Here is a 26429-nt window from a genome sequence, read left to right as displayed (position 1 = left end):
GTCACGTGACTGCTCCCTTACGTCATTCTTGCCCCGCCCTCCTCGTCAGCGTCTGTTTAGCCAATCGCAGCGAGCCGAGTCCAGGGTGTGATTGACAGCGGTTGCAGTTCTCCCACAATGCCCTGCGGGGCAGTTTGAATGGCGTAGCCTCCTGTCAGGAAGGAACCTCGGCTCCTTGTTGCGCTTCTTCCGCGGGGTGTGGAGCGGCGGCAGGCCTCGTCCCTGACTTCCCCCGGCAGGGCCATGAGCCGGTAAGTGTGCTCGGAGTGACTGTGAGCGCTGGCCCTGCGGCTAGGCCGGGCTGGGAGACATGGCGGACTCCCCTGTTGCACAGGCTGTGAGTCTAGTAGCGGAAGAGTTTCGCAGGAACTATCTGTATATGGCACCACCTGATTGTAGTTGGGGTGTGATAACTTTTGCAGTTGGGCATGCTTACAAAGGCTGCAGCGTTTGGCTTTTTAGCACTCAAGTATGATGTCATAAATCAGCTGAGGAGCTCGCTGACAAGTCCTCAGTCGGCTCATTCTGCAGCCAGTGACAGTGCAGCACCCGGCTACAGGAGGCAAATGCTGCAAAATATTTATTGACCCCAATTACAAACACTAGCCCCAAATACTTGTGTTTATGGACTTTGTGACCTGACAAACTCTTTCTAACCTGGTGGGAAGGATTAAAGGGGTTGTAATGTCTGCAGTCAGTCACACTATGCGGCACACACACTACCACTGTTTTCATACCGGGGGATCCTGACAGTGTGCGCATCGCACAGTGAGCTTGTCCTGTGACAGCGGAGAACCCCTTTAATTCCAGCTGATTGTTGGGGGGGTGGCAGAATTCTGACTTCCTTAGTAATTATAGGGATCCAGGACTATAATGTTTCCCACCCCTGATATAGGCGTGTAGCCGGCTGTAAACTAAACAAACTGTACTCAGTGTACCAATCCCAGCTTCCCTATCGGCCTCTGTTCCTCCTTTTCAGCCCAGGACCTGCATGGGACCGCTGCAGTCAATCGCTGACCAATGTGACACAGCTGCAGCAGCCACATACTGGTGCAACATGGACAGGATGGTACTGTGTATTCTGTTCTGGTAATCTCACAGCTACAGCAGGAGGAGGAGGGGTGGGTTACATTTTGTGTACAGCTTGGATGGCCATCACCTGTAGAGGGTTATTCCCAGAGTTAGTAGTAATCACTGCTTATGGGATTGGGGACAATGTACCTGCTGTGACCCCAGCCATCTAGAGAACAGAGCAGAGGTGCACATGCACGCCCTGTGCTCCATTCATTGTGTATGAAACTGTCGCAGAAGGGTGACCGCAGCGTCAGTTACAGACAGTGACTGGAGCTGAGGACGAGCGCACGTTCCCAAAGTTTGAGCTACCCTTTAATCATAATCCACACACCGCCATGTTGTTTGGGGAGAAGTAAAATCTGCAAAAGTTCTGTCCCAGATCTCAGACCACACACACCCCAACATGAAGGTGCTGAACTGCTCAGATGAGCCCAGCTGTTCAGCAGATGCTAAGTTTTGGTCACATTAAGGACTATCTAGTGTCCTGGCATTAATATTCCATTGGCTGAGCATGCACATTTATGGCATAGAGAACCATAGTGATCATGCAGCGACTATGCGGCATCAAGGTCAATAAGTGTTACTAACCAAAATAAAATTAAAACACTTGATTTAAAAAATATTAAAATACATGAAAGACAAAACAGTACTGATATAAAAGGGTGCCTCAAAGGAGAGAACAGCTGCAGCAATATACCAATACGGTATATATAAATAAATATATACCTTTTATATGTAGTTAGACAAGACTCCTAATTGAGTCAGTGTTTAGCTGTCATGCACAAAAATATTCTTAACATGCACATACGGTAACTATTTAACAATATTACACAGTAATAACCTGATATCTGCATACAGACAAATATTCCCAGACGTCATTGTAGGCATTTGGGGGTACATATTAGTAGTCCTCACAAAGGGGACTAACCTCCCTTAGACAATTTGAACATAGAGATATGAAGTCACCAGACAATCCCTGGTGTCTGGGAATAGAAGATCCAGCAGAAAGGGAGGTTAATGGAGTGACACAGGTAAAATGTGGTGCACCTCAGATATGAATAAGATTTTGCTATAGGACAATTCCCCCCATGCTGGGACACAATTGAAGTAGACAATGCTACTTGGCAGGATACAAAATGTACATATAAGGCCTGTTTCACATTTCAGTTATTTGACGTCAGTCAAAATCCGCCAGAATGTGAAAAAACGGATCTGTTTTGTCACAAATGGATGGCACAGGATCCGTTTTAGGTGTTAAGTTAATGAAATTTAAAATGACATGAGTTGAGAGAGAGAGAGAGAGTTTTTCGCTGCTTCCAGAACGACGTATAGGGTTAAAAAGCATCGCCGATAAATTCTCCCGGGCAGGCACAGTCAGAAAAAGCGGTCCGCCAGAGTAAAAAAAAAAAAAAGTTTAATTGTCCATCTGCTCCGTCCGGGAACCGCTAAAATTTTAGCAGATCGTCAAAAAACGGAAGCAACTGATGACCATCCGCCGCTAATGTAAAGTCTATGGGGAAAAAAAACGGATCCGCCAAAAAAGGGGCGGATCCGTTTTTTTTCTAAAAGTAGCGGATTTTGACTGACGTCAAAAAACTAAAGTCTGAAACAGGCCTTACCTGTGCCGATGGCACGCTGTCTCTCTTGACCTCGAAGCACGTTTCGCTCATGCTTCTTCCTGGGAACGTGACATTTATGACATAGGTAGAGGGACGCCAGCAGTGGCTGTGTACATGTGGTGTCTTTGTCTCCAGCTGAGATGCTGGCGCTACCATCATACACTTCAAATCCCCTGACCACTATGTATATTGTGACCGGCATTACTTGTACTATAAAGGCAGCCACAAGTCAAAGCAAGTCGTCACGGTCCCCTGGCATACCTTTCCTTTGTCAGGTACAGACTTCATGGTGATTCTTGCTGCCCAGAGCCTGGCACTGTTCATAGCTAGAAGTCGAGCCCGTTCTGCACATTTGGGTGCTCCTGTAAAGTGATAGGTTATAGATCTGGTACCGTGGGCAATTAGCGCCTCTGTGCAGGAAAAAACACATGGATGCAGCGGAACAGATTGTGGGGGTCCTAGAGGTGCACCCTCACCTGTTATACAGTGATACAATGCCACTTTATAGCAGCTACCTCATCTTCTTTCTTCAGGAGCACATCACTCCTCTGCCTCTAGTTTGCCTAGGACGGTGTGCCCTTGAAGGTTGACTATTTTCAAATCTGTGGCATTATCGCACCATTAGTCCGAACTGTGCACTGTCCCGCACCCCTAGCAGCGGCAGCATGGAGACTCAAGCTTATCCTGACTGCAGATCCCCAGATCCCATTTTCAAGAAGCTGTCCTCCACACATCAAAGTTTTATCTTCTTACTATATTGCACTCATATAGCACTGTGTACTTACAATTGCTCATTCTTCCTTTCTACCCAGATAATTCTTCTCTTTTCTCTGCTGTATATAGAAACAGGAAGTCTCTTGTCCCTGCATTTCATTCCCCCCCTTCACCTCCTAACCTAGCTGTTCTGCTATTTCCCATGCCAGTGACTTTTGCAGAAGAAAAAATTGATCTCCTGTTTCTACAAAGAGCTTAGACGCTCGTCAGTTATTAATCACGTGATATAGATCAAATGGGCAAGAGAAGAAATAACTGACAAAATGATGAATCGTAAGTACATAGTGCTATATGATGAGTGCAGTATACGCCTTCTCTGTCATCCACATAGCAGGATGAAATCGCGCACCTGTGCACTTTCCATTGAGCTGCTGGAGGCAGAGCCTAAAGAATAAGTGCGCATGTGCCCTTATGTTTTAGGCTCTGCCCGCAGTAGGGCAGAGCAAAGTGCACAGGCCTGAGCCTAAGATGTCTCTGCACAAGATTTCATCCGGCTATGTGGATGACACAGGAGCATCATCCATGTCAATCGGAGCAGGAGCACGATTATCAGAAACCAGGAGAAGGTATAGATGTTACAGGAAGGACTGCCTATAGCAGAGGTCCCCAAACTTTCTGACCTTGAGTCACATTCATCTATAAAAGAGGGTCGCGAGCCACATTTAGCACTGAGAGGGTCATGAGCCACATTCAGCTCTGAGAGAGGGTCTGAGCCACATCCAGCTTCTGCCCCACTCACAGTAGTGGCAACCAAAGCCCCCCCATTACCGGTATAAATACAGTCAAAGCTTTTCCACTGAAATCACACCAAGGCAGTATCCCAAGCTCAGGGTTTCCTATCTTACCCCCATTCAGTTCTGCTCTTCTGTGCTGGATACACACAAACGTCACCATCTGGAGATGTGCCCTTAACAGATGTTTGCTACACCGGGTGATAGTGCACCAAGCTAGCAGACAGTCGCAAGCCACACCTGTCAGCTACATTGTGGCTCCCGAGCTACAGATTGGAGACCCCAGACCTATAGGATCGGCAGGATTTATATAGAGCGTGGGATAATTTCAAAATGTTTTTGGGGTTATGTATGAAAAATCCTCTGTTTAGACTGAAGTCTATATCTCTAGGTTAAGCCGCAGGTGTTTTTTAATCAAACCAGGGCCACTTCCCCTCCACAGAGATAAAGACTTCAGTCTAAACAGAGGATTTTTCATAGGTTCCCATTCAGATGGAGACTTCAGTCTTAGTGAGGATTGGCATAGACAGGGACCTGGAAAACGAGAAATGCCTTAACAGGGCTTCCAGGTACACATAACTTGGCCATTTTATGCGCTAAACTTTCTCAATTTTTCATATTTCTAATGCAGTAATGCAATTCATTTTTCAATTTTCTTATTTGCGAGTAAGAGATTGAGGTCACTGCGTTTGTCTTCCTAACTACAAGATCATGTTTCAGATTATGTGCCACCAGGGGGAGCTCACTGCATACAGATTTATTCAGCCCCCATTGAACTCAATGCTTGCGGAATACATTTTTGTGTAACAGGCTCCCCCCAGTGGCTGCTGCTGGTATAATGATTTTACTCCCATTAGTGTGTGCTGATAGGAGGGTGTGAAGCGAACAGATGCTGCAGCACTGCCTTGACCAATGCACTGAACTCCCCCTCTCCTTGACGGCTATGGTGATTAAAATAGTTTCCCATACAATATGAAGGCTGCAGTCTGGTGTCCTGGAGAAATGTTTGCTGAATCCTCAGTTGCCTTGTTTTTTTTTTTTAATTGGCAATCAGCAGAGATCCCGGTTCTCGGATCCCCAATGATCCTGTTGTATCCTAGTAATATGCCATGACATAATGGTATGGGGGAAAAAAAAAAAAACATTTGAAGAAGGGAGAGGCAAACCTGTCCAGCCCAGCATGTGTGATATATGTGGATCTAAAGTTACTGCTGCAGACAAATCCAATAGAAAAGTGTATATGATGTTTCTATTCATTCTATATGATGGTATCTTATACAAATGTAATGGATAAGCCACTGCTCACACAATCATGTCAGTTTCTTCTACACTGACTACTGCCCCCCTCACCCGGTCCACAGGTGGTGTGAGGTATTGCTGCTCCACACCACTCACTATAAGTGAGCAGAGGCAGATATGTAGCAAAGTAGCCATGTTTCTCCTAACCTTGTACAAGCCCTTTAATATTTCTCTATCCACAGCAGCCATTTCTTCTACTCCTCCTTTCACGCTCTGACTGTCATTATTCTTGCAGGAAACCATGTCTTCTGTGTTCTGGTTGCAGACTATCTGGGGATTATGGCATTTGAAGCCTGCGATGCCAAGAAGCGGGACCTAGATGAGGGTTGTGCCAATGACCGCCCGAGAAAAAGGGTCTCTGCTGCAGCCAGGCAGAACATGACGGAGGTACAGACCATCTTTCCTACAGAAATGCTCAGTATAGGCTGTAATGTTTGGTTGAGGTGGTTATTGCTCATCCCCCTGCTGAGTGAGGTGCTGCTGCGTACGGGGTGGTCACAAAAGTCTATGGGGATCAGATGAGCCATAGAAGAGGCCTCATGGACACCTCATCAAGTGGTGGGACCCACATTTATCCGGCCCTAAGGACGTCCTATAGGCATCTGACCCTGTACCAAATATTCAGCTGTCCAGCACTATTGCATAATCATCTGCAAAGACAGAATAGAGGCTATTTTTTAATGCATACCACCATTTAGAAAAAAGACAAAAAAAAAAACGGGTACTAAAAGTCATCAGTTATCTGCAGGGTAGGTGATAACTTGTTACTATGCCTTCTGTTTTAACCCACCTCCCATACACTGAGCACTATTCAATTATAGTGGCAGTGCATATGCAGCCCCCACACATGACTTTGCCCCCAGTTCTCATAATCTCAGCAGTGAGCCCCCCCCAATAATCAGCAATGTCCTGAACATACCCTGCAGTCTTGGTACAATCTCTTTAAAGGCTTATGGTGTACCAATCTCCCTGTAAACTTGGAGAACAGATGACAGAATCAGTGGCCCTGTTGGTGAAATGACACTTTCTTAATTATTTTGATAAGTTGCATAACTTGGGTAATGATGTTCTTTATTACACAGGGAAACATTTCACAGGACGAGTTGGTGTCTGTAGTAAACAGGTGAGTGTGCGATCATGAGTCCTTGGATGGTAAAAGCGGATGGATGTACTCTCCTGTCCTGATCGCGGTGTCCTCCTCAGTGGTGACATGACTATTTCAGCTGTCGTCCTCCGGGGATGGCCATGATTAGTTGCCTGCTAGCCAGCCCTTATAATATTTCTAACAGAATACTACTGCAATTTTAGTTTTGTTATACAGATGTGAATAATGATGATAATTTCACATAACTCCAAAAATGGGCTGGACAAGATTGACACCTTTCCAAAATTGTGGGTAAACAACTTTGTTTCAAGCATGTGATGCTCGTTCACACTCACCTGTGGCAAGAAACAGGTGTGGGCAATATGAAAATCACACATAAGACAAGACAAAAGGAGAAGTTGATTCCATCTTTTCATTGTGGGTCTGTGTGCAACACTAAGCATGGAGAGCAGAAAGAGAAGAGAACTGTCTATTGATATTTTTTTCAAGGTTACAAGTCCATCGTCAGATCTTAATGTTCCTTTGTCAACATAATCAAGAAGTTTATAACCCATGGTTCTGTATCTAATCTCCCTGGACTTAAACGGCAGAAAAAAATTGATGAAAGTTTGCAACACAGGATGGTGGATAATTGACCCTAATCAAGCTCCAAGAAAATACAAGCTGCCCTGCAGGCTCAGCGTGCATCAGTGTCAGCGCAAACTATCTGTCAATATGTGAATGAAATGCTGTGACAGGAGGACCCCAGTGCTGACAGACATAAAATAGCTAGACTGCAGTTTGCCAAAATGTACGCGAGTAAGCCAAAATCCTCCTGGGAAAGAGTCTTGTGGCCAGATAAGACCAAGGTAGAGCTTCTCGGTAAAGCACATCATTCTACTGTTTACCGAAAACCAAATGAGACTTACAAAGAAAACTAGATGGAAGGTGGTAATGTCACGATGGGGGCAGGCTTTGCAGCCTTGAGAATCCCTTTCCCCCATGTGCTCACTTCTCCCTATCTGTGCTCTCTTCTTTGACCTGTCTACCCCATGTGCTATCCCCCTTGTCTGCTGTCTCTCTCCTTCCTGTGATGTGTTCTCCCCTCCTGTGCTGTCCCGTTTGAGCTATCTCCCCCCTGTGCACTTTCTCTCTTCCCCATCTGCTGTCTTCTCTCATGTCATCTCTTCTTTGACCTGTCTACCCCATGTGCTATCCCCCTTGTCCTGCTCCCTCTCTCTCCTTCCTGTGCTGTCTTCTTCCCTCATGTGTTCTCTCGTTTGAGCTGTCTCCCCCCTGTGTGTCCTCTTTCCTATGTGCACTCACCCCTCCCCCTATGTTAAAATGAAAGCAAAGTAGGTAAAGGTAACATTTTATTAACATGGAAAAATTTGACAAAGGTGTTTTAATTTACATTGTATCCACATAAGGACAAAAACACATTTTATCCTATAATCTATGTCTATACCTGTATCTATTATATATGTATTTTAGATTGATCTATCATCTGTCTCTACATAAAATGTTGTTTGTCTGCATCTCAATCTATATTTTATGTATGTCATTTCTATCTATCATCTATGTATGTCTCTATCATCGATGTATGTCATATGTATCTATCTCTATGGACCACACCCTGAGGTGGAGATATGGTGAACAGCTGTCCGGCCCATCTCTTTAGCTGTTCACAAAAAACCCAGCCCTGTTAAAGTTAATTTAAGTCTCTCAGCATCTGTGACACTGGAGCATTAAATCCAGGTTCATATCGCCAAGTTTTACAAAACTGGATGACACATATCTCCCCTGTGATCACCTTACAATATTAAATATCTGTCTAAATATTACACAATCTATGTGTATCTCATAGCTATGACACATCTATCTGTGTATGTGCACACACGTATGTGTGTGTGTATATATATATATATATATATTAGTATACTAAAAAGAACACAGCAGCACATGTGCATGAATCTAGGCCATGCGAAAACACAGAAAAACATTAAAAACATTCAATTTAGCAAAATTTTCCCAGAAAAATTTCCCCCAAATTTTTTTTTTTTACTTACAGTAATAGATGAAAAAATGAAGGTTCTTAGCGCACAAATTGGCCAATACATGTATGTCCATCAACCACGGCAAGGTGACCTCCCTCTCATTGGTCCCTGCTCTACACTACAAGCCACTTCCGGGCCACCAACCTACAATTCTATCCATTATTTGAGTTGAGAAGGTGTACATCCTCATTTTTGGGCAGAGTATTGTATGTGATGCTGCAGTGTTAATTCTTTGGCATTTATGGTAATGTTTTGTCCAAAGATGTCAGACACTAAACAGCCAGTGCACCGCATGTCAGGAGGAATTGACGTTTGGCATGACAGTTCCATTTTGATAAGCTTTGATCTGTTCTTGTTCAGCGTCACATAGCATTTGATAGGCAGCAGCGAATGGATTGATAGTATTCAGTTGCTCAGCGATAATATTCATCAATGTAGGATGACATTTTTCTTTTTTTTTTTTTTTTTTTTTTGAGTCTGAGTTCATTTGCTTTAGCCATATCCAGTATATAAAGTTGAGCAAATTTTGGTTGGTCTTTGTCTGTTGGATGTAGTGTGCCTGATCGATGATAGATCTGTCCATGTATGCGAAAACGGTATGGGCCATATCCAAGTGGTGTTGAAATACTTGCTCCCATGGAGGCAAAAGAACTGTTAATACTGCGACTATTGTCCATGAAATTTTTGCTGAATTCAGTTTCTCATGTCATCAACTTTTTGATTCTTCCGGATACTGGAGTATGGGTAGATGGACTTTCCCCTTCTGACAGCACTGAGTAAACTTTCCATTGGAAGGTGTTTCAGCTCCAAAATTCAAAGATTGACAACTTTAACATAAATGGTTTATGGGACCGCAGCTGTGTTCCTGAATTGTTTTCATCATTGGTTACATTTTTTGTTTCTAGTTGAAGTTCATGTCTGTCTTTTTGTATGTGACTTATTTGCCGGCGGATGTTGATTTGTCCTAGCTGTTGTAGTCGCACTTCTCTCTGACCATGTGTTTCTGCTTGTCGCTGTAGAGGGTGTGTTTCTGCATCGTGTGACAGTCTTCTTCCTGTGGCCAATGGACATTATTCCTGAAGTAGCTTGCGTTGGGAAAATGCCTTCTTGGTTAAAGGGAACCTGTCAAGGCGTTTTTAAGTAAAAGAGCCACCTTGTGCAGCACTAATGCTGCATTCTGTCAAGGTGAATTTGGAGCCTCCTCAGCCTTCATTTCTTTTTCTCGCACCTGCGCTGTAATATTCTTTATTGGGCATGCGCAGTTAGCGCTGCCCGTCCTATGACATCACATGATGTGACACCATGTGACCAGTAGGGGCGGAGGTGAGCAGAGCAGCGGTGCAGCAGGACCTGTGATGACGTCAGCACCATGTGACCAGTAGGGGCTGAGCAGGGCAGCGGTGTAGCAGGACCTGTGGTGACGTCAGAATATTACAGCGCAGGCGCAAGAAAAAGAAATTTATGCTGAGGAGGCAGCGCCAAATTCAAAAGCAGGACATGACTGACGTATGTGAGGCGTCTGTGTCTGTGGGGGAAAGACCTGACCCCCCCCCCCCCCCGGTCAAAATTCAGGTATGTCTGACCAATTTTAAAAACAATTATTTCGGCGGTGGAAGGGATGCTAAATAAAAGAGCCACCTTGACAGAATGCAGCATTATTGCTGCACAAGGTGGCTCTTTTACTTAAAAACGCCTGGGGGGGTGAAAAGTTCCCTTTAACCTCATACACTTTGAAGTTGTAGACTCGGTGGTGTGGTGTGCTGGTTCCAGTGGGTCATGTTGTGAGCATGGTATTGCTGTTAAGACTGCAGATTTCTGTTTGCGCCGCTGTTGTTGCCTAATGGCGTCCTGTGATAATGACTTTTGCATCAGGGGACTCATGTGCTTGACGCCTACGCTTATATGCATTTTTTGTCCCAGCGATGCTGTTGCGCTTCAAGAGTCTCATTTGCCCATTGTTGTCTTTGACGTTGTGCCTTTGCTGCTTTCCTTTCTTTGTCATTGGCATACTTTTTAGGAGGAGCCATGTTGGCGTTGATATTGGCTTTTTAAAGGGGTTTTCCCATGAACAAAAGTTAATTTTTTTTTTAAAATTGTCTGTGTCTGACCTTGTACAGAACATACCATATCTCCTGGGCAGGGGAGGACGCAAAAGACAACACTGACATTACAGCAGGAGATCGCAAAGGATACATTTTGTGAGGTAAAATATTGTTTAAAAACAGTCAGTGAAATATTTTACCTCACAAAATGAATCCTCTGTGATCCCCTGCTGTAATGTCAGTATTGTCATTTGCTTCCTCCCATGCACAGGAGATGTGGTATGCTCTGTACACGGTCAGACACAGACAATTTTTAAAATGAACTTTCGTTCTTGAGAACCTCTTTTAATGTAACAGGTTTCCTCTGCCTGTAGACACGTAGCGCATCTGCTGCCTAGATCAGCCGAATGATTCACTGCGCCTGAGAAGAATTCGTGCAGGCGCAGTAAATCAGACCGCCGCCATCTTTGTGCAGACAGATAGTGGCGGTCACATTAAAACTGCGCATGCGCTCCTCCTGTACAAAGACGGCGGCGGTCAGTGACTCATTCGGCTGATCGGCGACTGTGTTCCACTGGTGGTGCCGCGCAAGAGGCTGTGTACGGCGTATAGTGTGTGTGGTGCGTACAGCATATACAGAGTGTGTGTTGTGCGACGGTGTTCCGCTGGTGGTACCGCGCAAGAGGCTGGTACCACCAGCAATTTCTATATTGAGACACCCATCACTTGGGTGTCCCAATATGGTGGTCGGTGAACTTCCGCCGATTGGAATTCTGGGATCCGGAGACATCTGGACAGAACAGGATGTGAAGATATTACAAGGTTATTATGTAATAAGGTTGGTAAACTGATTTCTCAATGTCCACACTCGCACGGAAAGTGGCTGAGCAGCCAGATGTAGACTAATAAGAAGCAGGTGTAATCCAGCGAGAAATAATGATACTTTGATTAAGACGGTAGTCGAAACGCTTTGGTTGAAAAGCTGCATTATGTGTATGAAGCTGTAATGTGCGGGATTATTTTTTGTGGCACACCATTAGTTATAATATTATTTTCTATTTTAATAGTTCATTGAAAACTATGTTTTAAATCAAAGGACATTATTTCTCGCTGGATTACACCTGTTTCTTATTAGTTTACAACAAAGAACACAGTACCTACAGTCAAATATGGTGGAGGTTCAAAGCTGTTTTGGGGTTATTTTGCTGCCTCTAGCACTGGGTGCCTTGACTGTGTGCTAGGCATCCTGAAATCTGAAGATTACCAAAGGATTTTAGGTCACAATGTAGTATCCAGTGTCATGAAGCTGGACTTGGGTCCTAGGTCATGGGTCTTCCAGCAGGGAAATGACCCCAAACATACCTCAAGAAGCACCGAAAAATGGATGGAAACCAAGTACTAGAGAGTTCTAAAGTGGCAGCAATGTGTCCAGATCTAAATTCCATTGAACACCTGTGGAGAGATCTTAAAATTGCTGTTGGGAGAAGACTTTCATATGAGGGACCTGGAGCAGTTTGCAAAAAATGAGCAGTCCAAAATTCCAGTTGAGAGGTGTAAGAAGCTTGTTGATGGTTATAGGAAGTAATTTATTGCAGTTATTTATTGCAAAGGGTTTGCAACCAAATATTAAAATGAGGGTGCCAACAATTTTGACCTGCCAATTTTTGGGGTTGTGTGAAATTATTTCCAATTTGCCTTTTTTCTTTTTCTTCTTGTGTTCCAGTACACACACAGGAAATAAATGTGTGTAACAAAACATGTGTAATTGCAATAATTTCCTGGGAGAAATGCTTCATTTTCCCGGAACAATTTCAGTGACACCAACACTTTCAGCCATGACTGTATGTATGTGTGTATCTATATAGTCAGTAAAAGATTGGCCATTGCTGTAACAACATGTTACACCTTGCTGCTTATGGTGTGAATTGCTGGTAAAATTGTTCACTATTCCCAATAGGACCGAGTAGGATTGCGACAGATTCTCCTGAAATTACTATTCCCATCTGCACAGTTGGATAGTAGTTGTAAAAAAAAAAAAAAAAAAAAAGCACTTTTCCAATTTACTGCTTATTAAGATTTGCAGCCACTCTGGAGATATTAACACTTTGTTTCCTTCTCGTTGCCTAGGAGACCGACTACTGCTGTTGTCTAGCTTACTGCACTGAAGCCTGCCCTGATTAGGAGGTTACAGTGTGCTCTGGAGATCCCGGACAATTTTAACACACTGCTTACGATCTCCATAGAAAAGACCAGCAGTAGTCGGCCTTTAGGGCAATGAGCTGTAAAGAAAATATCTTAGTATCTAAGGATTGGCTGAAAATTGTAAATTGCACAATTGCCTGTATTTACTGGGATGATGGGCTGGGGATAACTCTTTATGGAATGACTCTTCTGTTTTCCTGCTGTGGGTTCAGATTTATCCTTTTCCTATATCCTGCAGAAATCCAGGTCGGCAGCGTTCAACCAGCAATCAGCAGCTTTACAAAGTGGTGGTCTGTAAGAGGAAAGCCTCTCACCAAGGCCTGAGCACTGTGTACAGAAGAAAGCTGCGTCAGAAAGGCTGGGGCTGTGACATGGCCAATAAGGAGAACGAGCTGGCAGCAGGGAACCTGCATGAAAAGCTCCAGAATGACCGGCACACCGTCGTGCTGAACTCTAGTGATTCCAGCTCCTCACAGACTGAAGGACCCTCATCAAAGTACAGCAGCTTCTTTGCAGAGGTATGACTGCGATATGTAGAAGGCCGTGTTCACACGTGGCAGAAGATGTCACAAATCCACACTAAAAGCTTCTTCAATTGTAAAGGATTCCCTTTAAGGTCTGACCATCCTCATTTTTCTCTAGGTGTCCAAGGATCATGAAGCAATGGCGCAGGTGCTCTTCAGCAGGAACCTCAGGCTTAATGTAGCTCTTACTTTCTGGAGGAAGCGAAGTGTGAACGAGCTTGTAGCCTATCTTGTCAGGTACGTCCATGTTGGACACCTGGTCGGCTTATGAGTGGTGAAGCCTTTGAGTGTAAAGGTTTTTTTTCCCTTCATAAATGGGCATTGTTGCTTTAGTAGTTTTCTGCTTATTAAAATGTAATTGCGATATCAACACTTTTTGTTTACGGCCGGTTGCCTTGAAGACTGACCACTGCTGCTGTAGTGCAGAACATGCACAGTGCTTACAAGCTTTTTTTTATCGAGCTTGTACGCACTGTTTTGAAGCCATTAGAAACAAAATCAGTGTGCATAGAAATGCACGGGATGACATCACCACCTGGTGAGCCTCCCAGCAACCAATTACACCAACTCCAAAGAATTATGTCATAACAAGAGAAACTGGAGTGCACGGTGATAACAAGAAGGATACTTTTTTTATATAAAAATATAAGTGTTTATTAATCATACAAAATATATAAATGAATATACCAAGTAGAATAGTGCACCAAGGAGCATATAAGCAAAGCACAAGGGCCACCCCTCTGGCAAAACAACCCTATTATAAGCAAATACTCAGGTCGAGTGACCAAAGAAAACATATATATATAGAGGAGGCAAGTCAGGAGGTTCCTGACATGGACCACAATATCGCCGCAATATATCCCAAATGGCCAGATTGAATAAATAGTGGTGCCGCTTACCAGGATCTGAGAGGCCAGAAAGGGAGCCCCAGGTGCCTAATGTCCACCCCCGACGCGCGTTTCGCTGGCTCTGAAGCCTGCTTCCTCAAGGGGATAGTAGGTAGTGAGGAATAGGACCTTAAAATAGCTCATGTGATGGGTCACGTGATGCAAAAGAACCAATGACGGTGATTTGTAACGGCGCATGCGCGGTGTGCGCGCCAGGCCCTCCTCACAGCCCGGGCGTCATGCCAACCAATGCACAAACAGGACAAAAACTGTCCCGCTGCGCATGGGGGCATAAAGACGCCCTGCAGCTAGAGGACACAGGCGCCCACCACCGCGGATGCGCGCAATCACCCAGGCTCAGTAGAGTCTGCCGCCAAGATTATAGTAGTACATATGGGTGAACCCAAAAGCACATACTGCAAATAAGGGCATGTAGACCGCCCCGCTAATAATGTTAGAAAAAACACCCAAGAAATGCAATTAGGAAATGGGAAAAGCAAAACAGAAAAAACAATAAAGGACAATTATGAATGAGTGCACCAGCAACAATACCATATAAACAATAAAGAGGTGATACAAAATGGTATAAAGCTCAACAATTTTTTTTTATCAAAATCAAAAACAGGGTGCGGAGAAGGTGAGGAAGGAATCATCACAATATATCCATCAATTTGAGTCTTTTTGCCCCTTCTTTCTTCTCTCTTTTCACAAAAATTCCACAGCCGTTTCAGATTTTGAGAATTGTGAATGTATCACGAATTTAAAGATAAGGAATCCTATAATCACACAAAAAGTTCAAAAAATACATTAAAAACAATAAATAAAAACAAGAATAAAACAAAGGACATAAGGCAATGATAGAACCAACAGATAGCAAAAATAAGCCATTTATACAGGAACTAGGACTTAAAGAAAAGGTGCAAAACTAAGATGTTCATTTAGGCCCTTGGGGGCCATGGTGTCCAACATAACAATCCAACGAGTCTCCATCTGGGCCAAAATCTTTTTATAATTACCCCCTCTAATCCCCAGATGGAGAATATCAATGCCACGTATTTTAAGAGACCCCGCATCACAATTGTGGTGGGTTTTAAAGTGGCGCGGGATTGTTTTAAGTTCCGAGGGGTCCATAACTGCTTTTGCAGCGCCAATATCACGGACATGTTCACGCACCCGTATACGCAGTTCCCTTGTTGTCAAGCCAATGTATATCCTGGGGCAGCCACAAGTGGCATAATAAACCACATTGGTGCTGCCACAGGAAACACGATGGCGAATATCAAAGGTGCGTAAGCCATCCGAGGCGGTAAAATTTGTACTCCGTTGGACATTGGCGCATGCGAGGCAGTGGCCACACGGAAAAAAGCCCGGAATTGGGCCACGAGAGCTAAAAGCCCTACGAGCTGCCGGAACGTAATGGCTCTTGACCAGTAGATCACCCAAATTTTTTGAGCGTCGAGACGTCATAGCGGGAAGGTCACCCAGAATGGACTCAAGGATCGGATCAGCCTTTAAAACATCCCAATGTTTAATGAGAATCTGTCGCATGTTTGTCCATTGATGGTTGAAGGTTGTGATAAAACGAGTGGGACCATCAAGTCCAGCTTTATCATGACCCTTCTTGGAATGCAATAGAACATTACGTGGAGTTTTCCTGGCCCGATCATATCCTTGTTTGATAGATCTGCCACTATAGCCCCGGGCCTGAAAACGTTGTTTGAGATCAACAGCCTGGGCCTCAAAAAGGACATCAGAGGAGCAGATGCGCCTCACTCTTAGGAACTGTCCAACCGGGACGGCCCTAATGGTAGCTGGATGATGTGCGGACTCTGCATGAATCAAAGAATTAACCGAAGTGGGCTTCCTGAACACATCCGTCCCGACCCGACGTAGGGGGTCAACCTCCAAAGATATGTCCAGGAAGTCCACCCTAGTACTACTATGATGGTAAGTCAATCTAATATTAAGAGAATTTTGATTAAGTTGATTCATGAATTCCTCGAGCTGCCGCACCGTCCCGCCCCACAACATCAAGACGTCATCAATATAGCGAAGCCAGCACAGCACATGGGAGGCGGCCGGCACGCCCGCGTCGCCAAAAATATCTCTCTCCCAGGAACCCAGGAAGAGATTTGCATACGCGGGCGCACAGGCCGCGCCCATGGCTGTGCCCCGCCTCTGAAGATAAAAGACATCTTTAAACACAAAAAAGTTGTGGGACAGAACATAGTGCAGCAGCTCGAGAATGAGACCGCACATAGGGCCGTCCAAGTCGGAGGCCCCCAAGAAGAGGCGCACCGCATCCAAACCATGAACATGGTCAATGCAAGTGTAGAGTGACTCCACGTCAGCAACCACAAAAATGGTCTCGTGTTCCACAAGGATGCCATCAACCCGTGCCAGAACGTCCGTTGTGTCACGGACAAAAGATGGCAGGGTCTCTACAATAGGTTTCAAGTAAAAATCAATAAATTTGCAGACCACATCACATAAGCCATCAATTCCCGACACAATAGGACGCCCCGGGGGGTTGAGGGCATCCTTGTGGATCTTAGGTAACAGGTAAAATGTCGGCACCTTTGGATTGGAAACGACCAAACCATCAAGAACCTTCTTGGAGATGATATTAGATTCATAAGCCTCAAGTAGAATCTTATGAGTGGTGAAGCCTTTGAGTGTAAAGGTTTTTTTTCCCTTCATAAATGGGCATTGTTGCTTTAGTAGTTTTCTGCTTATTAAAATGTAATTGCGATATCAACACTTTTTGTTTACGGCCGGTTGCCTTGAAGACTGACCACTGCTGCTGTAGTGCAGAACATGCACAGTGCTTACAAGCTTTTTTTTATCGAGCTTGTACGCACTGTTTTGAAGCCAGCCTGGAGCGAGCAGTTACCTCCTAATCCTGGTCAGCTTGGCAGCAGTAGTCTGTCTTTTAGTCAGAGCGGTAAGCAAAAGTATAGTAAAGTGTTAATATCTGCAAGAACGGCTGCAAATTTTAATAAGTGGTAAATCACAAAACTGCTTGTATTTACAAGGACTGTCTGATATCCATCTATGAAGATGGGGGAATAACCCTTTTAATAGGGCTGGTCTCCCCAGAAAAGCAGCTGCTGATCTGTTTAGATACTGGAAAATAGCCACCTTTACCCTGGATGGGCCACTGCAGGACAAACGTGTTGTAAGACACCGCCATGTCATATAACGTAGGGAACCTCTGCACTGGCGAATGACTGGAGATGTTTGGTGGGTGACTCGCCTCCATGATGACCGCATAATCTAATGTGACAGATGAATGGGAGTTTTTGGTGGTGTTAGTCTGCAAATTTGACAATCTTCATTTTTTGGCAAAGAATCTTGAGCGGATGTGTCTGAGCTCATCAGAGGTTTCCTATCAGATAATGGACACACAGCTTGCTTACAGGCACACCTATAGTATGTTTGTACGTGTCTACATCGTTGCGATTTGCAGCTTTTCCATAAGCTCTGTTCAGATCTGACAGTTTCTAATTGGAGCCTCTTATTTGATGTTGGGGTTTCCAATCCGATGGCACCATCTGTGTGGCTTGCGCTGTTATAGATGGTAAATGTATATATGTATTGTGTGTGAATGCTCCATAGGACATGATTGATTGGCAGGATGAGATGTGTCTGACAGCAGTAGGATGTCTGACTGGTCGTTGGCCAATTATTCCCCTTTATATTGGTAGACTAAGGTAAGCAAATGTGACGCTCACTTTTTAAATAATGTTTTTCCTCTCTTTCTCCAGGATACAAGATTTAGGGGTAATAGCAGATTGTCTTCCAGTCCTCACAAATAGGTAACATTTTTTTTCTTTTTTTCTTTTTTTTTTTTTTTTATTTAAAGTATGTACCAAGTTTTTCCCTTATCTGTACAGGGCTCTGCTACCTTCAGCAGCTTCACAGACAGTGAATAGAGCAAAGGTGCACATGCTGGACCTCTGCCCCATTCAGAAGGTGCCAGCAGAGCCCCCGGTATTCACATCATGGTGTGTCCACGAGGTTGGACTCCAGTGACCAGCTACAAATAGGGGATTGCTTATGAACTCTGCAAACACTTCTCTCGTTGACATCTGTCATACGTTTCTGGGCTCATGAGATGAAGCGGCTTCGTACAGGGCAGCTGCCAGCTACATTTCAATGCCAATATCTGAGAATAACTGCTGATATTGTAATGGCTGCATTTAAAGGGAATCGGTCACCTATTTTTTTTTTACTATAAGATGCGTCCACCGCCATCAGGGGCTTATCTACGGCATTCTGTAATGCTGTAGATAAGCCCCTGATGTAACCTGAAAGAAGAAAAACGAGTTATAATATACTCACCCAGGGGCGGTCTGCATCCGATGGATGTCGCGGTCCGGTGCCTCCCATCTTCTAACGATGACATCCTCTTCTTTGCTTCACGGTGCAGGCGCACTACTCTGCCCTGTTGAGGGCAGAGTAGAGTACTGCAGTGCACAGTCGACGGACCTCTCTGACCTTTCCCGGCACCTGCGCACTGCAGTACTCTGCCCTGCCCTCAATAGGGCAGAGCAGTGTGCCCGCGACGGGAAGCAAAGAAGAGGACGTCATCGCTAGAAGATGGGAGGCACCGGACCGCAACATCCATCGGACCCGGACCGCTCCTGGCTGAGTATAATATAACTCGTTTTTCTTTTTCTGGTTACATCGGGGGCTTATCTACAGCATTACAGAATGCTGTAGATAAGCCCCTGATGGCGGTGGCCGCATCTTAGTCGAAAAAATAGGTGACAGATTCCCTTTAAGAGGATAGGGAAGGGTTGGGTTATCATGTGAGCTCAGGAGCACTGAAGTTCCTCCATGATGCCTGTGGCCAGGCTTCATAAGAAATTATACAACAGACTGACCTTAAGGATGCTCTCACATCTGTGTTTAAACTTGGTGAGTGCAATGTCAGAAAACCTTGCACTGCACTTGCTACAATATTAGTCAGTGGGGCAGTGAGTTTTTACCAGGGCTGTGGAGTCGGTAAGCCAAACCTGCGACTCCGACTCCTCAATTTCCATAACACCGACTCCACGACTCCGACTCCCACATATATTGCTTATATTTAAGTGAAAAATGTATTGTAGTACAATGTGAACACCAGACATTTAATCATTTTTATGATCCAATAATCAAGATATTTAGACAGAACATTATATTTATTGGAATACAACTTTACAACACAAACTGTAATAAATTGTAAATATGTAATATACTATGGAATATCGATTACATATACAGTACAGACCAAAAGTTTGGACACATCTTCTCATTCAAAGAGTTTTCTTTATTTTCATTGTTATGAAAATTGTAGATTCATTCTGAAGGCATCAAAAGTATGAATTAACACGTGGAATTATATAATTAACAAAAAAGTGTGAAACAACTGAAAATATGTCTTATATTCTAGGTTCTTCAAAGTAGCCACCTTTTGCTTTGATGACTGCTTTGCACACTCTTGGCATCTCTTGATGAGCTTCAAGAGGTAATCACCGGAAATGGTCTTCCAACAGTCTTGAAGGAGTTCCCAGAGATGCTTAGCACTTGTTGGCCCTTTTGCCTTCACTCTGCGGTCTAGCTCACCCCACACCATCTCAATAGGGTTCAGGTCTGGTGACTGTGGAGGCCAGGTCATCTGGGGTAGCACCCCATCACTCTCCTTCTTGGTGAAATAGCCCTACACAGCCTGGAGGTGTGTTTGGGGTCATTGTCCTGTTGAAACATCATGTCCTGTTGAAAAATCAATGATGGTCCATCTAAACGAAAACCGGATGGAATAGCATGTCGCTGCAAGATGCTGTGGTAGCCATGCTGGTTCAGTATGCCTTCAATTTTGAATAAATCCCCAACAGTGTCACCAGCAAAGCACCCCCACACATCACACCTCCTCCTCCATGCTTCCCGGTGGGAACCAGGCATGTAGAGTCCATCCGTTCACCTTTTCTGCGTCGCACAAAGACACGGTGGTTGTAACCAAACATCTCAAGTTTGGACTCTGTGCATTGACCTGGTCTCTAATCTGAGCTGCTGTTAACCTGCAATTTCTGAGGCTGGTGACTAGGATGAACTTATCCTCCGCAGCAGAGGTGACTCTTGGTCTTCCTTTCCTGGGGCGGTCCTCATGTGAGCCAGTTTCTTTGTAGCGCTTGATGGTTTTTGCCACTGCACTTCGGGACACTTTCAAAGTTTTCCCAATTTTTCGGACTGACTGACCTTCATTTCTTAAAGTAATGATGGCCACTCGCTTTTCTTTACTTGGCTGCTTTTTTCTTGCCATAATACAAATTCTAACAGTCTATTCAGTAGGATTATCAGCTGTGTATCCCAAAAGACTTCTGCACAACACAACTGATGGTCCTAACCCCATTTATAAGGCAAGAAATCCCACTTATTAAACCTGACAGGGCACACCTGTGAAGTGAAAACCATTTCCGGTGACTACCTCTTGAAGCTCATCAAAAGAATGCCAAGAGTGTGCAAAGCGGTAATCAAGCAAAAGGTGGCTACTTTGAAGAACCTAGAATATAAGACATATTTTCAGTTGTTTCACACTTTTTTGTTAATTATATAATTCCACATGTGTTAATTCATAGTTTTGATGACTTCAGAGTGAATCTACAATTTTCATAATGAAAATAAAGAAAACTCTTTGAATGAGAAGGTGTCCAAACTTTTGGTCTGTACTGTATTTATATATTTTGTGCGTGTGTGTGTATATATATATATATATATATATATATATATATATATATATATATATATATATATATATATATATATATATATATAATCTCACTATGACATCTCAGCTAAGACAAAGCCTAGATCCTCAGGCTACATTCACTCAATGGGCGTGGCCAGGATCAAACCTAGGGGCTGGGCAGAACCTCATACTGCACACCTCAGCTGCTGAAGAACTTCATACTGCACACCCCTACACTTGAAAATAAAGCCTGCACCTTAAGAAGATGTGGTGGTGATGAATGCAGTCTATTTATTCCAACTATCAATTGATGTTGATGTGTTACTGAAGACGAGCAATGCCTGTCCTGGCTGTCCTTTTGGGCAGCTATGAGGTGTACCTGACTGGTGCTAAAAAAAAAAAAAAAAAAAGAGTGTTAGTCTGTGTGCTACCCGGCTTTCATTCTTTTTGGTACAGATACGATATGGATAGACAGATATGGATAGAGTAGATTTCTAATCTGCTTTTGCTATTGAAAACATCTATGAGCTCAAAAACCTTTCAGGTGATGCGTTTTTTTAAAAAGCTGATCGGCTTTTGCAGCTGAAAAACGTATCCTCAAAAAATGCAGGAAAAACGCTGTTTGTGAATGTAGCCTTAGGTCAGGCATAGAACAGCCATTTATAGGACATTTCATAACTGTCCCAAATTCCTATGAAAAAATATTCAGCACATTCTGCATTGAACTACTGTACCCAATTTATTATATATTTTAGGAGTCGGTCCATTTTATACCGACTCCGACTCCACCAAAATGAGCACCGACCACGACTCCGACTCCACAGCCCTGGTTTTTACTCACCTGAATTTGGGATGAGGAAAAATTTACAACATATGTATGGCCATTTAAAACAGCTGAGACTCTCCAATGAAAGTCAATGGGTGCGAGAAATAAATGGCATTGGCACGTGGACCATGCGTGTGCCGTGTCATTTTTCTTTTACTCACCCATCTCTTAGGAAACCCAATATTTAATCAGCCAAGTACAGTAAATTCACAGCATAAACCATGAAAATACAATAGAAGAGATATATAGATAGAAGAAAAAAAAAAACGGCGTTGGTTCCCCCATATTATTCTTAACCAGCAGGGACAAAGCAGACAGCTGGGGGCTGATGTTTATAGCCTGAGAAGGGTGCAATAAATATGGCGCTTCTGAGGCTATTAATATCATCTCACAGCTGTCTACTTAGTCTTTACTTGTTATTAACAAGGGGTGACTTTCCCTCCCCAAATAAATTACATGGGGACCACCTTTTTTTAATAGCCAGCAAAGGCTAGACTGACAGCTGTGGGCTGATATTAATAGCCTAGGAAGGTGAGGAGAAAAAAAAACAATGACCTTGTCACTAAGGAAGGGATTAAGGCTCAGTGACCTAGTCCTATAATGTGCCCCTTCAGCATGCTACGTGGACGGGGCAAGCGGCTGGGTCACTCGCGTCCCTATCTGTAATGCATTGTGATGTGGTTCTCCTTAGTAATGTCTGTAAAAGCCAAAGAAGTGCTGACCCAGGGATATGATCTCTCTGATGCACATTTATGCCATTCTGAAGATGGGAACACCCCTTTAAGTGTATATCCGATATAAGTAACCTTTCCCTTTTAACGTTTGTGTTTCAGCCTCCAAGAAGATAAGGCCTCGGTCTCCATCGGCTGCTGTGTCGATTTGTTACCGCTGGTTAAGTCCTTGCTTAAGAGTAACTTTGAAGAGTGAGTTTCCTGCTTCCGTTTTTCTTGTTCTTCTCTGTTACAAAGACTCATTGTTCTCCTTTCTCGGCCGGTGTTGTGTGTCGCTGCTCCGCTTCATGTGTCCAATGCAAAATGGAGTTCCAGTTATTTTTAACTCTGTTTTTCCCAGCAAATTTTCCATCATCTCTATTTGTGACCAATATTTACAGTGGGTGGGGATCCTTTTATAGCGGGCAGAGAGCATCAGATATTTCACTTCCACCTTTTCCGACTCATTGAAGTCAAGGCCTCATGCTTCACATTTGTGACTGTTCTCAAGCAGCAGTAAAGGCACGTGCAGGGCTACTCTGCCTGTAGGATCTGCTGGAAATTGTGACCGCTTCCTAACCGAGCCTCCAATGCAGATGTAAATGTAGTTAACGACCAATTTCATGCCACAGTAATGAGTGCAAGCCCCGACCTGACCTTGGTCCTAAACATTAAACCTAACAGCAGCATGCGGATCTGTTCAGTCAGAAGACTTGGTGCAGGAAAGGGAGATATCAAGGGGTAACTTTTCTCCTTCAGAGGGAGACACGCCAATGTGAGGAAACTTTTAAGCTGCAATGCTCCTCTGGGGAATTATGCAAATGGTCTCTTCAGACAGGAAGGTGAGGAGAAAAAAACAATGGCCTTGTCACCAAGGAGGGATTAAGGCCCAGTGACCTGGTCCTATAATGTGGCCCTTCAGCATGCTATGTGGACGAGGCAAGCGGCCGGGTCACTCGCGTCCCTATCGGAAATGCATTGTAATGTGGTTCTCCTTAGTAATGTCCGTAAAAGCCAAAGAAGCGCTGACCCAGGAATATGATCTCTCTGATGCACATTTATGTTGACAATGTGTCACAGTCAACCCCCACAGCAATGGATTAAACGTGAATCAACTATATTTGGGATTGCATGGTATGGAGGTCACACAAAAAACACAATGTGCACATCAAAAAGACCTAATCAATGCTAATAGGGGAGAGACCTCAATAGAAACAAGCCAATGACTGGAAGGAAGGATCCTTAAGTATGTCTGATAACACACGGGAGGCACCAAGAGACTGCCATAATAAGTAGTGCATAAGGAAAGAGGGGTGGGTGGAAGAGCCCATGCATTTTGCTGCTTTAAGACAGCTTCATCAGGGAAAGAGACACTAGGACTCTGCTTTTTGTTCAAGTTGTATTTCCATGCACGGTGTGACATCCTGGTAGTTACATACATTGACCTGCTTACTATTTAATGGAGGTGCACCCTATCTTTTATTACATTAAAGGTTCCTTACGGTGGCTAAAACAAAAATTTGGATCATTTACCTTTTACCCCCATTAAATAATTACAAGGATAAAAGTCCAATCTGTCAGAATCTGAAATGGGGGGGGAATGAGGGGGAAAAGAATCCTAAATAGAATTGTATTTTTTTTTTCGGTCACAATAACAATAGAACTTGCAATCAAAACATTACTTATCATTAAAGCCATCGGTGTGCTCTTCAAAAAAACACACATGCTTCATACGGAAAGTGGACCTGAAAATAATGGTTTTGGCTCATTTGAAGAAAAGGAAAAACGAAAATGTAGAATAGTTTGGCTGGGAAGGGTTATTACCATCACTTTAATGATGGTGTAATTTAGGGTCTCTTGTAATGCAAGCACTCAATTACAAATCGCAATGTAGATTTATTGGACTTCAATCCTTCAATTTGCAGATATGTCATCGTCGGTCTGAACTGGCTGCAGGCGATTGTGAAGAAGTGGTGGACACAGCTGTCCACGAGTTCAGAAGAGCCATCGGATGCGTAAGTCCTGGTCCTGCTCAGGGAGGTCCGCGGTGCTCTGGCATTACACTAATGAATGATTCACACCTCACTACATTCCCCATAAGTGCATGAGTATATAGGATCTGTGTAGTGATCCCACATAAGTTATGGCCGTGTATAAATGGCAACACATGATGGATCACCCTCTGCTCACTCACTACTACTTTTTTTTTTTTTTTTTTAGAAACGTCATGATACTAAAACAACAACTAAGTGGAATGTGGCAGCAAGAAAGTCACCTTGCGTCGGTACCAGGCTATACTGGCAACATTGCCAAGGTAAAGGTTTCCTGTAGTTATCGTGCACACGCTTGGTAGATTCTTTAGTTCCTCCATCTTTTCTCATGGGGGTCCAGGACTGTGGCTCTTACCACGATAATTAGAATAACGTAGACCTGCACTCACAGATTAAAGACTTCAGGTTTCCTGCTCACACCATGTCATGTAGGGCTTATATTAAGTTTCAATGTTTTCACCTATCCATAAGTCCTAAATGGGACCCCCACTAATACCAGATCAGCTGTTAAGCATGCTTATCCGCACTGTATTCATCCTGTGAGATGGCTGATCCCAGTTCTCAGCCGACAGTCCCATAGCAAATGAATGGAGCGTTGGTGCCCCTTTTTGACTGCCAGTCCCTTCAGATAATGCTCTGCATGCTCCATTCTTGGGATCAGGGAGGAGGAGTTTAAAGGAGTTGGGGAAGTGAAACGGTAATAATGAACTCTACTCACCCAGCACTGCCTCTGTCGCTACCCTATTGGTCAAGACGATCAATGTGACATGGGACTGCTAAGCAAAGTGATTGCCTGCAGCAGGTTAAGTGCGATAGTCATGGCCTCATTGCTGCAGCCTGTCGATAAAGACCAGAGGCATCACTGGAGCAGCAATGGGTGACTATAGTTAATATTGTCATATAGGATAATGGAAACCCCCTGAGGAGGCAATGTAAGTTGTATGAAATATCAGACCCGGACGAATGGTCCCGTAGGTGACTGGCTGTGGTCATTTATATGAATAGAATTCGCTAATTCTCCACTTTGTCCTAGGACTTGGATGGCTACTTATCACAGCTCCGTTGATTATGAGGCATCACCGAATATCCGGCATATGTTTTGAGACTTCATGAGACAGCAGACTTCTGAGGACCTTTTCAGAATAATTCTGCTGCAAGAATAAACTCGTAAAACCATTAAATCATCAAAGAGAACTTCGTCTCCAAAACGCACTCTCATTATGACGCCACGGATAAGGTGGCGTCTGCCTGCTTCATATTGAAGTAGTCTTCTTTCCGGATAGTGTTTGTATTTTCTGACTGAAGAAATGTTTACCTAGCACTCCTGCGCGACAGACATTGCAAGGGTCACTTGTCCTCGCCTGACGGGCAGAGGAGATTTAAAAAAAAAAAAACAAAAAAAAACTTGAATTTTGGAGGTGTCGCATCATTACTGATCTGTGATCAAGATCCATGAGAAACTGACATATTGGAGAAATGCACTACTGTGTTGTCTGCAAGGTTGTGCAAAACGCTGTGCCTAAAACTGAGACATTTTAACCCTGGACACTGGATATTGCAGCCGTTTTTGTTTATTTTGATATATTATTTGAAACCCTAATATTAAAGACGTTTTTGCAATAGAATTACATGTGGGGATCTGTGGTAATTCGGAATCTGCTCTGTAATGCAAACCTCCTAGTTGTGATCTGGGAAATTGGAGCCAAGGTAACGTTTGCAGTGTGACAGGAGCACCATCCTAAGGGGACACTGCCATTATGGAATATGCCATGAAAGGGGCGCATTCAACTGCTTCTCACTAAATTAGAATATCAAAAAG

The 26429-nt window shown here is 43.9% G+C and overlaps 1 protein-coding gene across 2 annotated transcripts; it reads left to right on the top strand.

Annotated features, from left to right (window-relative positions):
- KATNBL1 (katanin regulatory subunit B1 like 1) lies at positions 1-26235 on the top strand. 2 transcript variants are annotated; one of them, XM_073566803.1, is made up of 10 exons: positions 1-251; positions 5763-5884; positions 6580-6620; positions 13121-13400; positions 13525-13643; positions 18061-18111; positions 22683-22772; positions 24485-24574; positions 24780-24873; positions 25644-26235. In XM_073566803.1, exons 2-10 carry the CDS (start codon positions 5777-5779, stop codon positions 25674-25676), a joined length of 906 nt encoding a protein of 301 aa, XP_073422904.1. In that variant the 5' UTR covers positions 1-251; positions 5763-5776; the 3' UTR covers positions 25677-26235. The 2 variants fall into 2 exon arrangements, with proteins under 2 accessions (XP_073422904.1, XP_073422903.1); XM_073566802.1 differs by having other exon boundaries at positions 2-251; positions 5733-5884.
- The last annotated feature ends 194 nt before the right edge of the window (positions 26236-26429 follow it).

The sequence above is a fragment of the Dendrobates tinctorius genome, unplaced genomic scaffold, assembly GCF_039654945.1.
Source record: "Dendrobates tinctorius isolate UK_male_01 unplaced genomic scaffold, ASM3965494v1 ptg000019l, whole genome shotgun sequence".
Classification (NCBI taxonomy): domain Eukaryota; kingdom Metazoa; phylum Chordata; class Amphibia; order Anura; family Dendrobatidae; genus Dendrobates; species Dendrobates tinctorius.
This window is presented reverse-complemented; position numbering and strand designations above follow the sequence as displayed.

What these genes read in the sequence shown, in the direction of transcription:
- KATNBL1 (XM_073566803.1), top strand. Translation starts at nt 5,777, where the DNA reads ATGGCATTTGAAGCCTGCGATGCCAAGAAGCGGGACCTAGATGAGGGT. An exon ending in CCAGGCAGAACATGACGGAG is followed by an intron (nt 5,885 to 6,579) that starts GTACAGACCATC and finishes TTTATTACACAG; the next exon opens with GGAAACATTTCACAGGACGA. An exon ending in ACAGCAGCTTCTTTGCAGAG is followed by an intron (nt 13,401 to 13,524) that starts GTATGACTGCGA and finishes ATTTTTCTCTAG; the next exon opens with GTGTCCAAGGATCATGAAGC.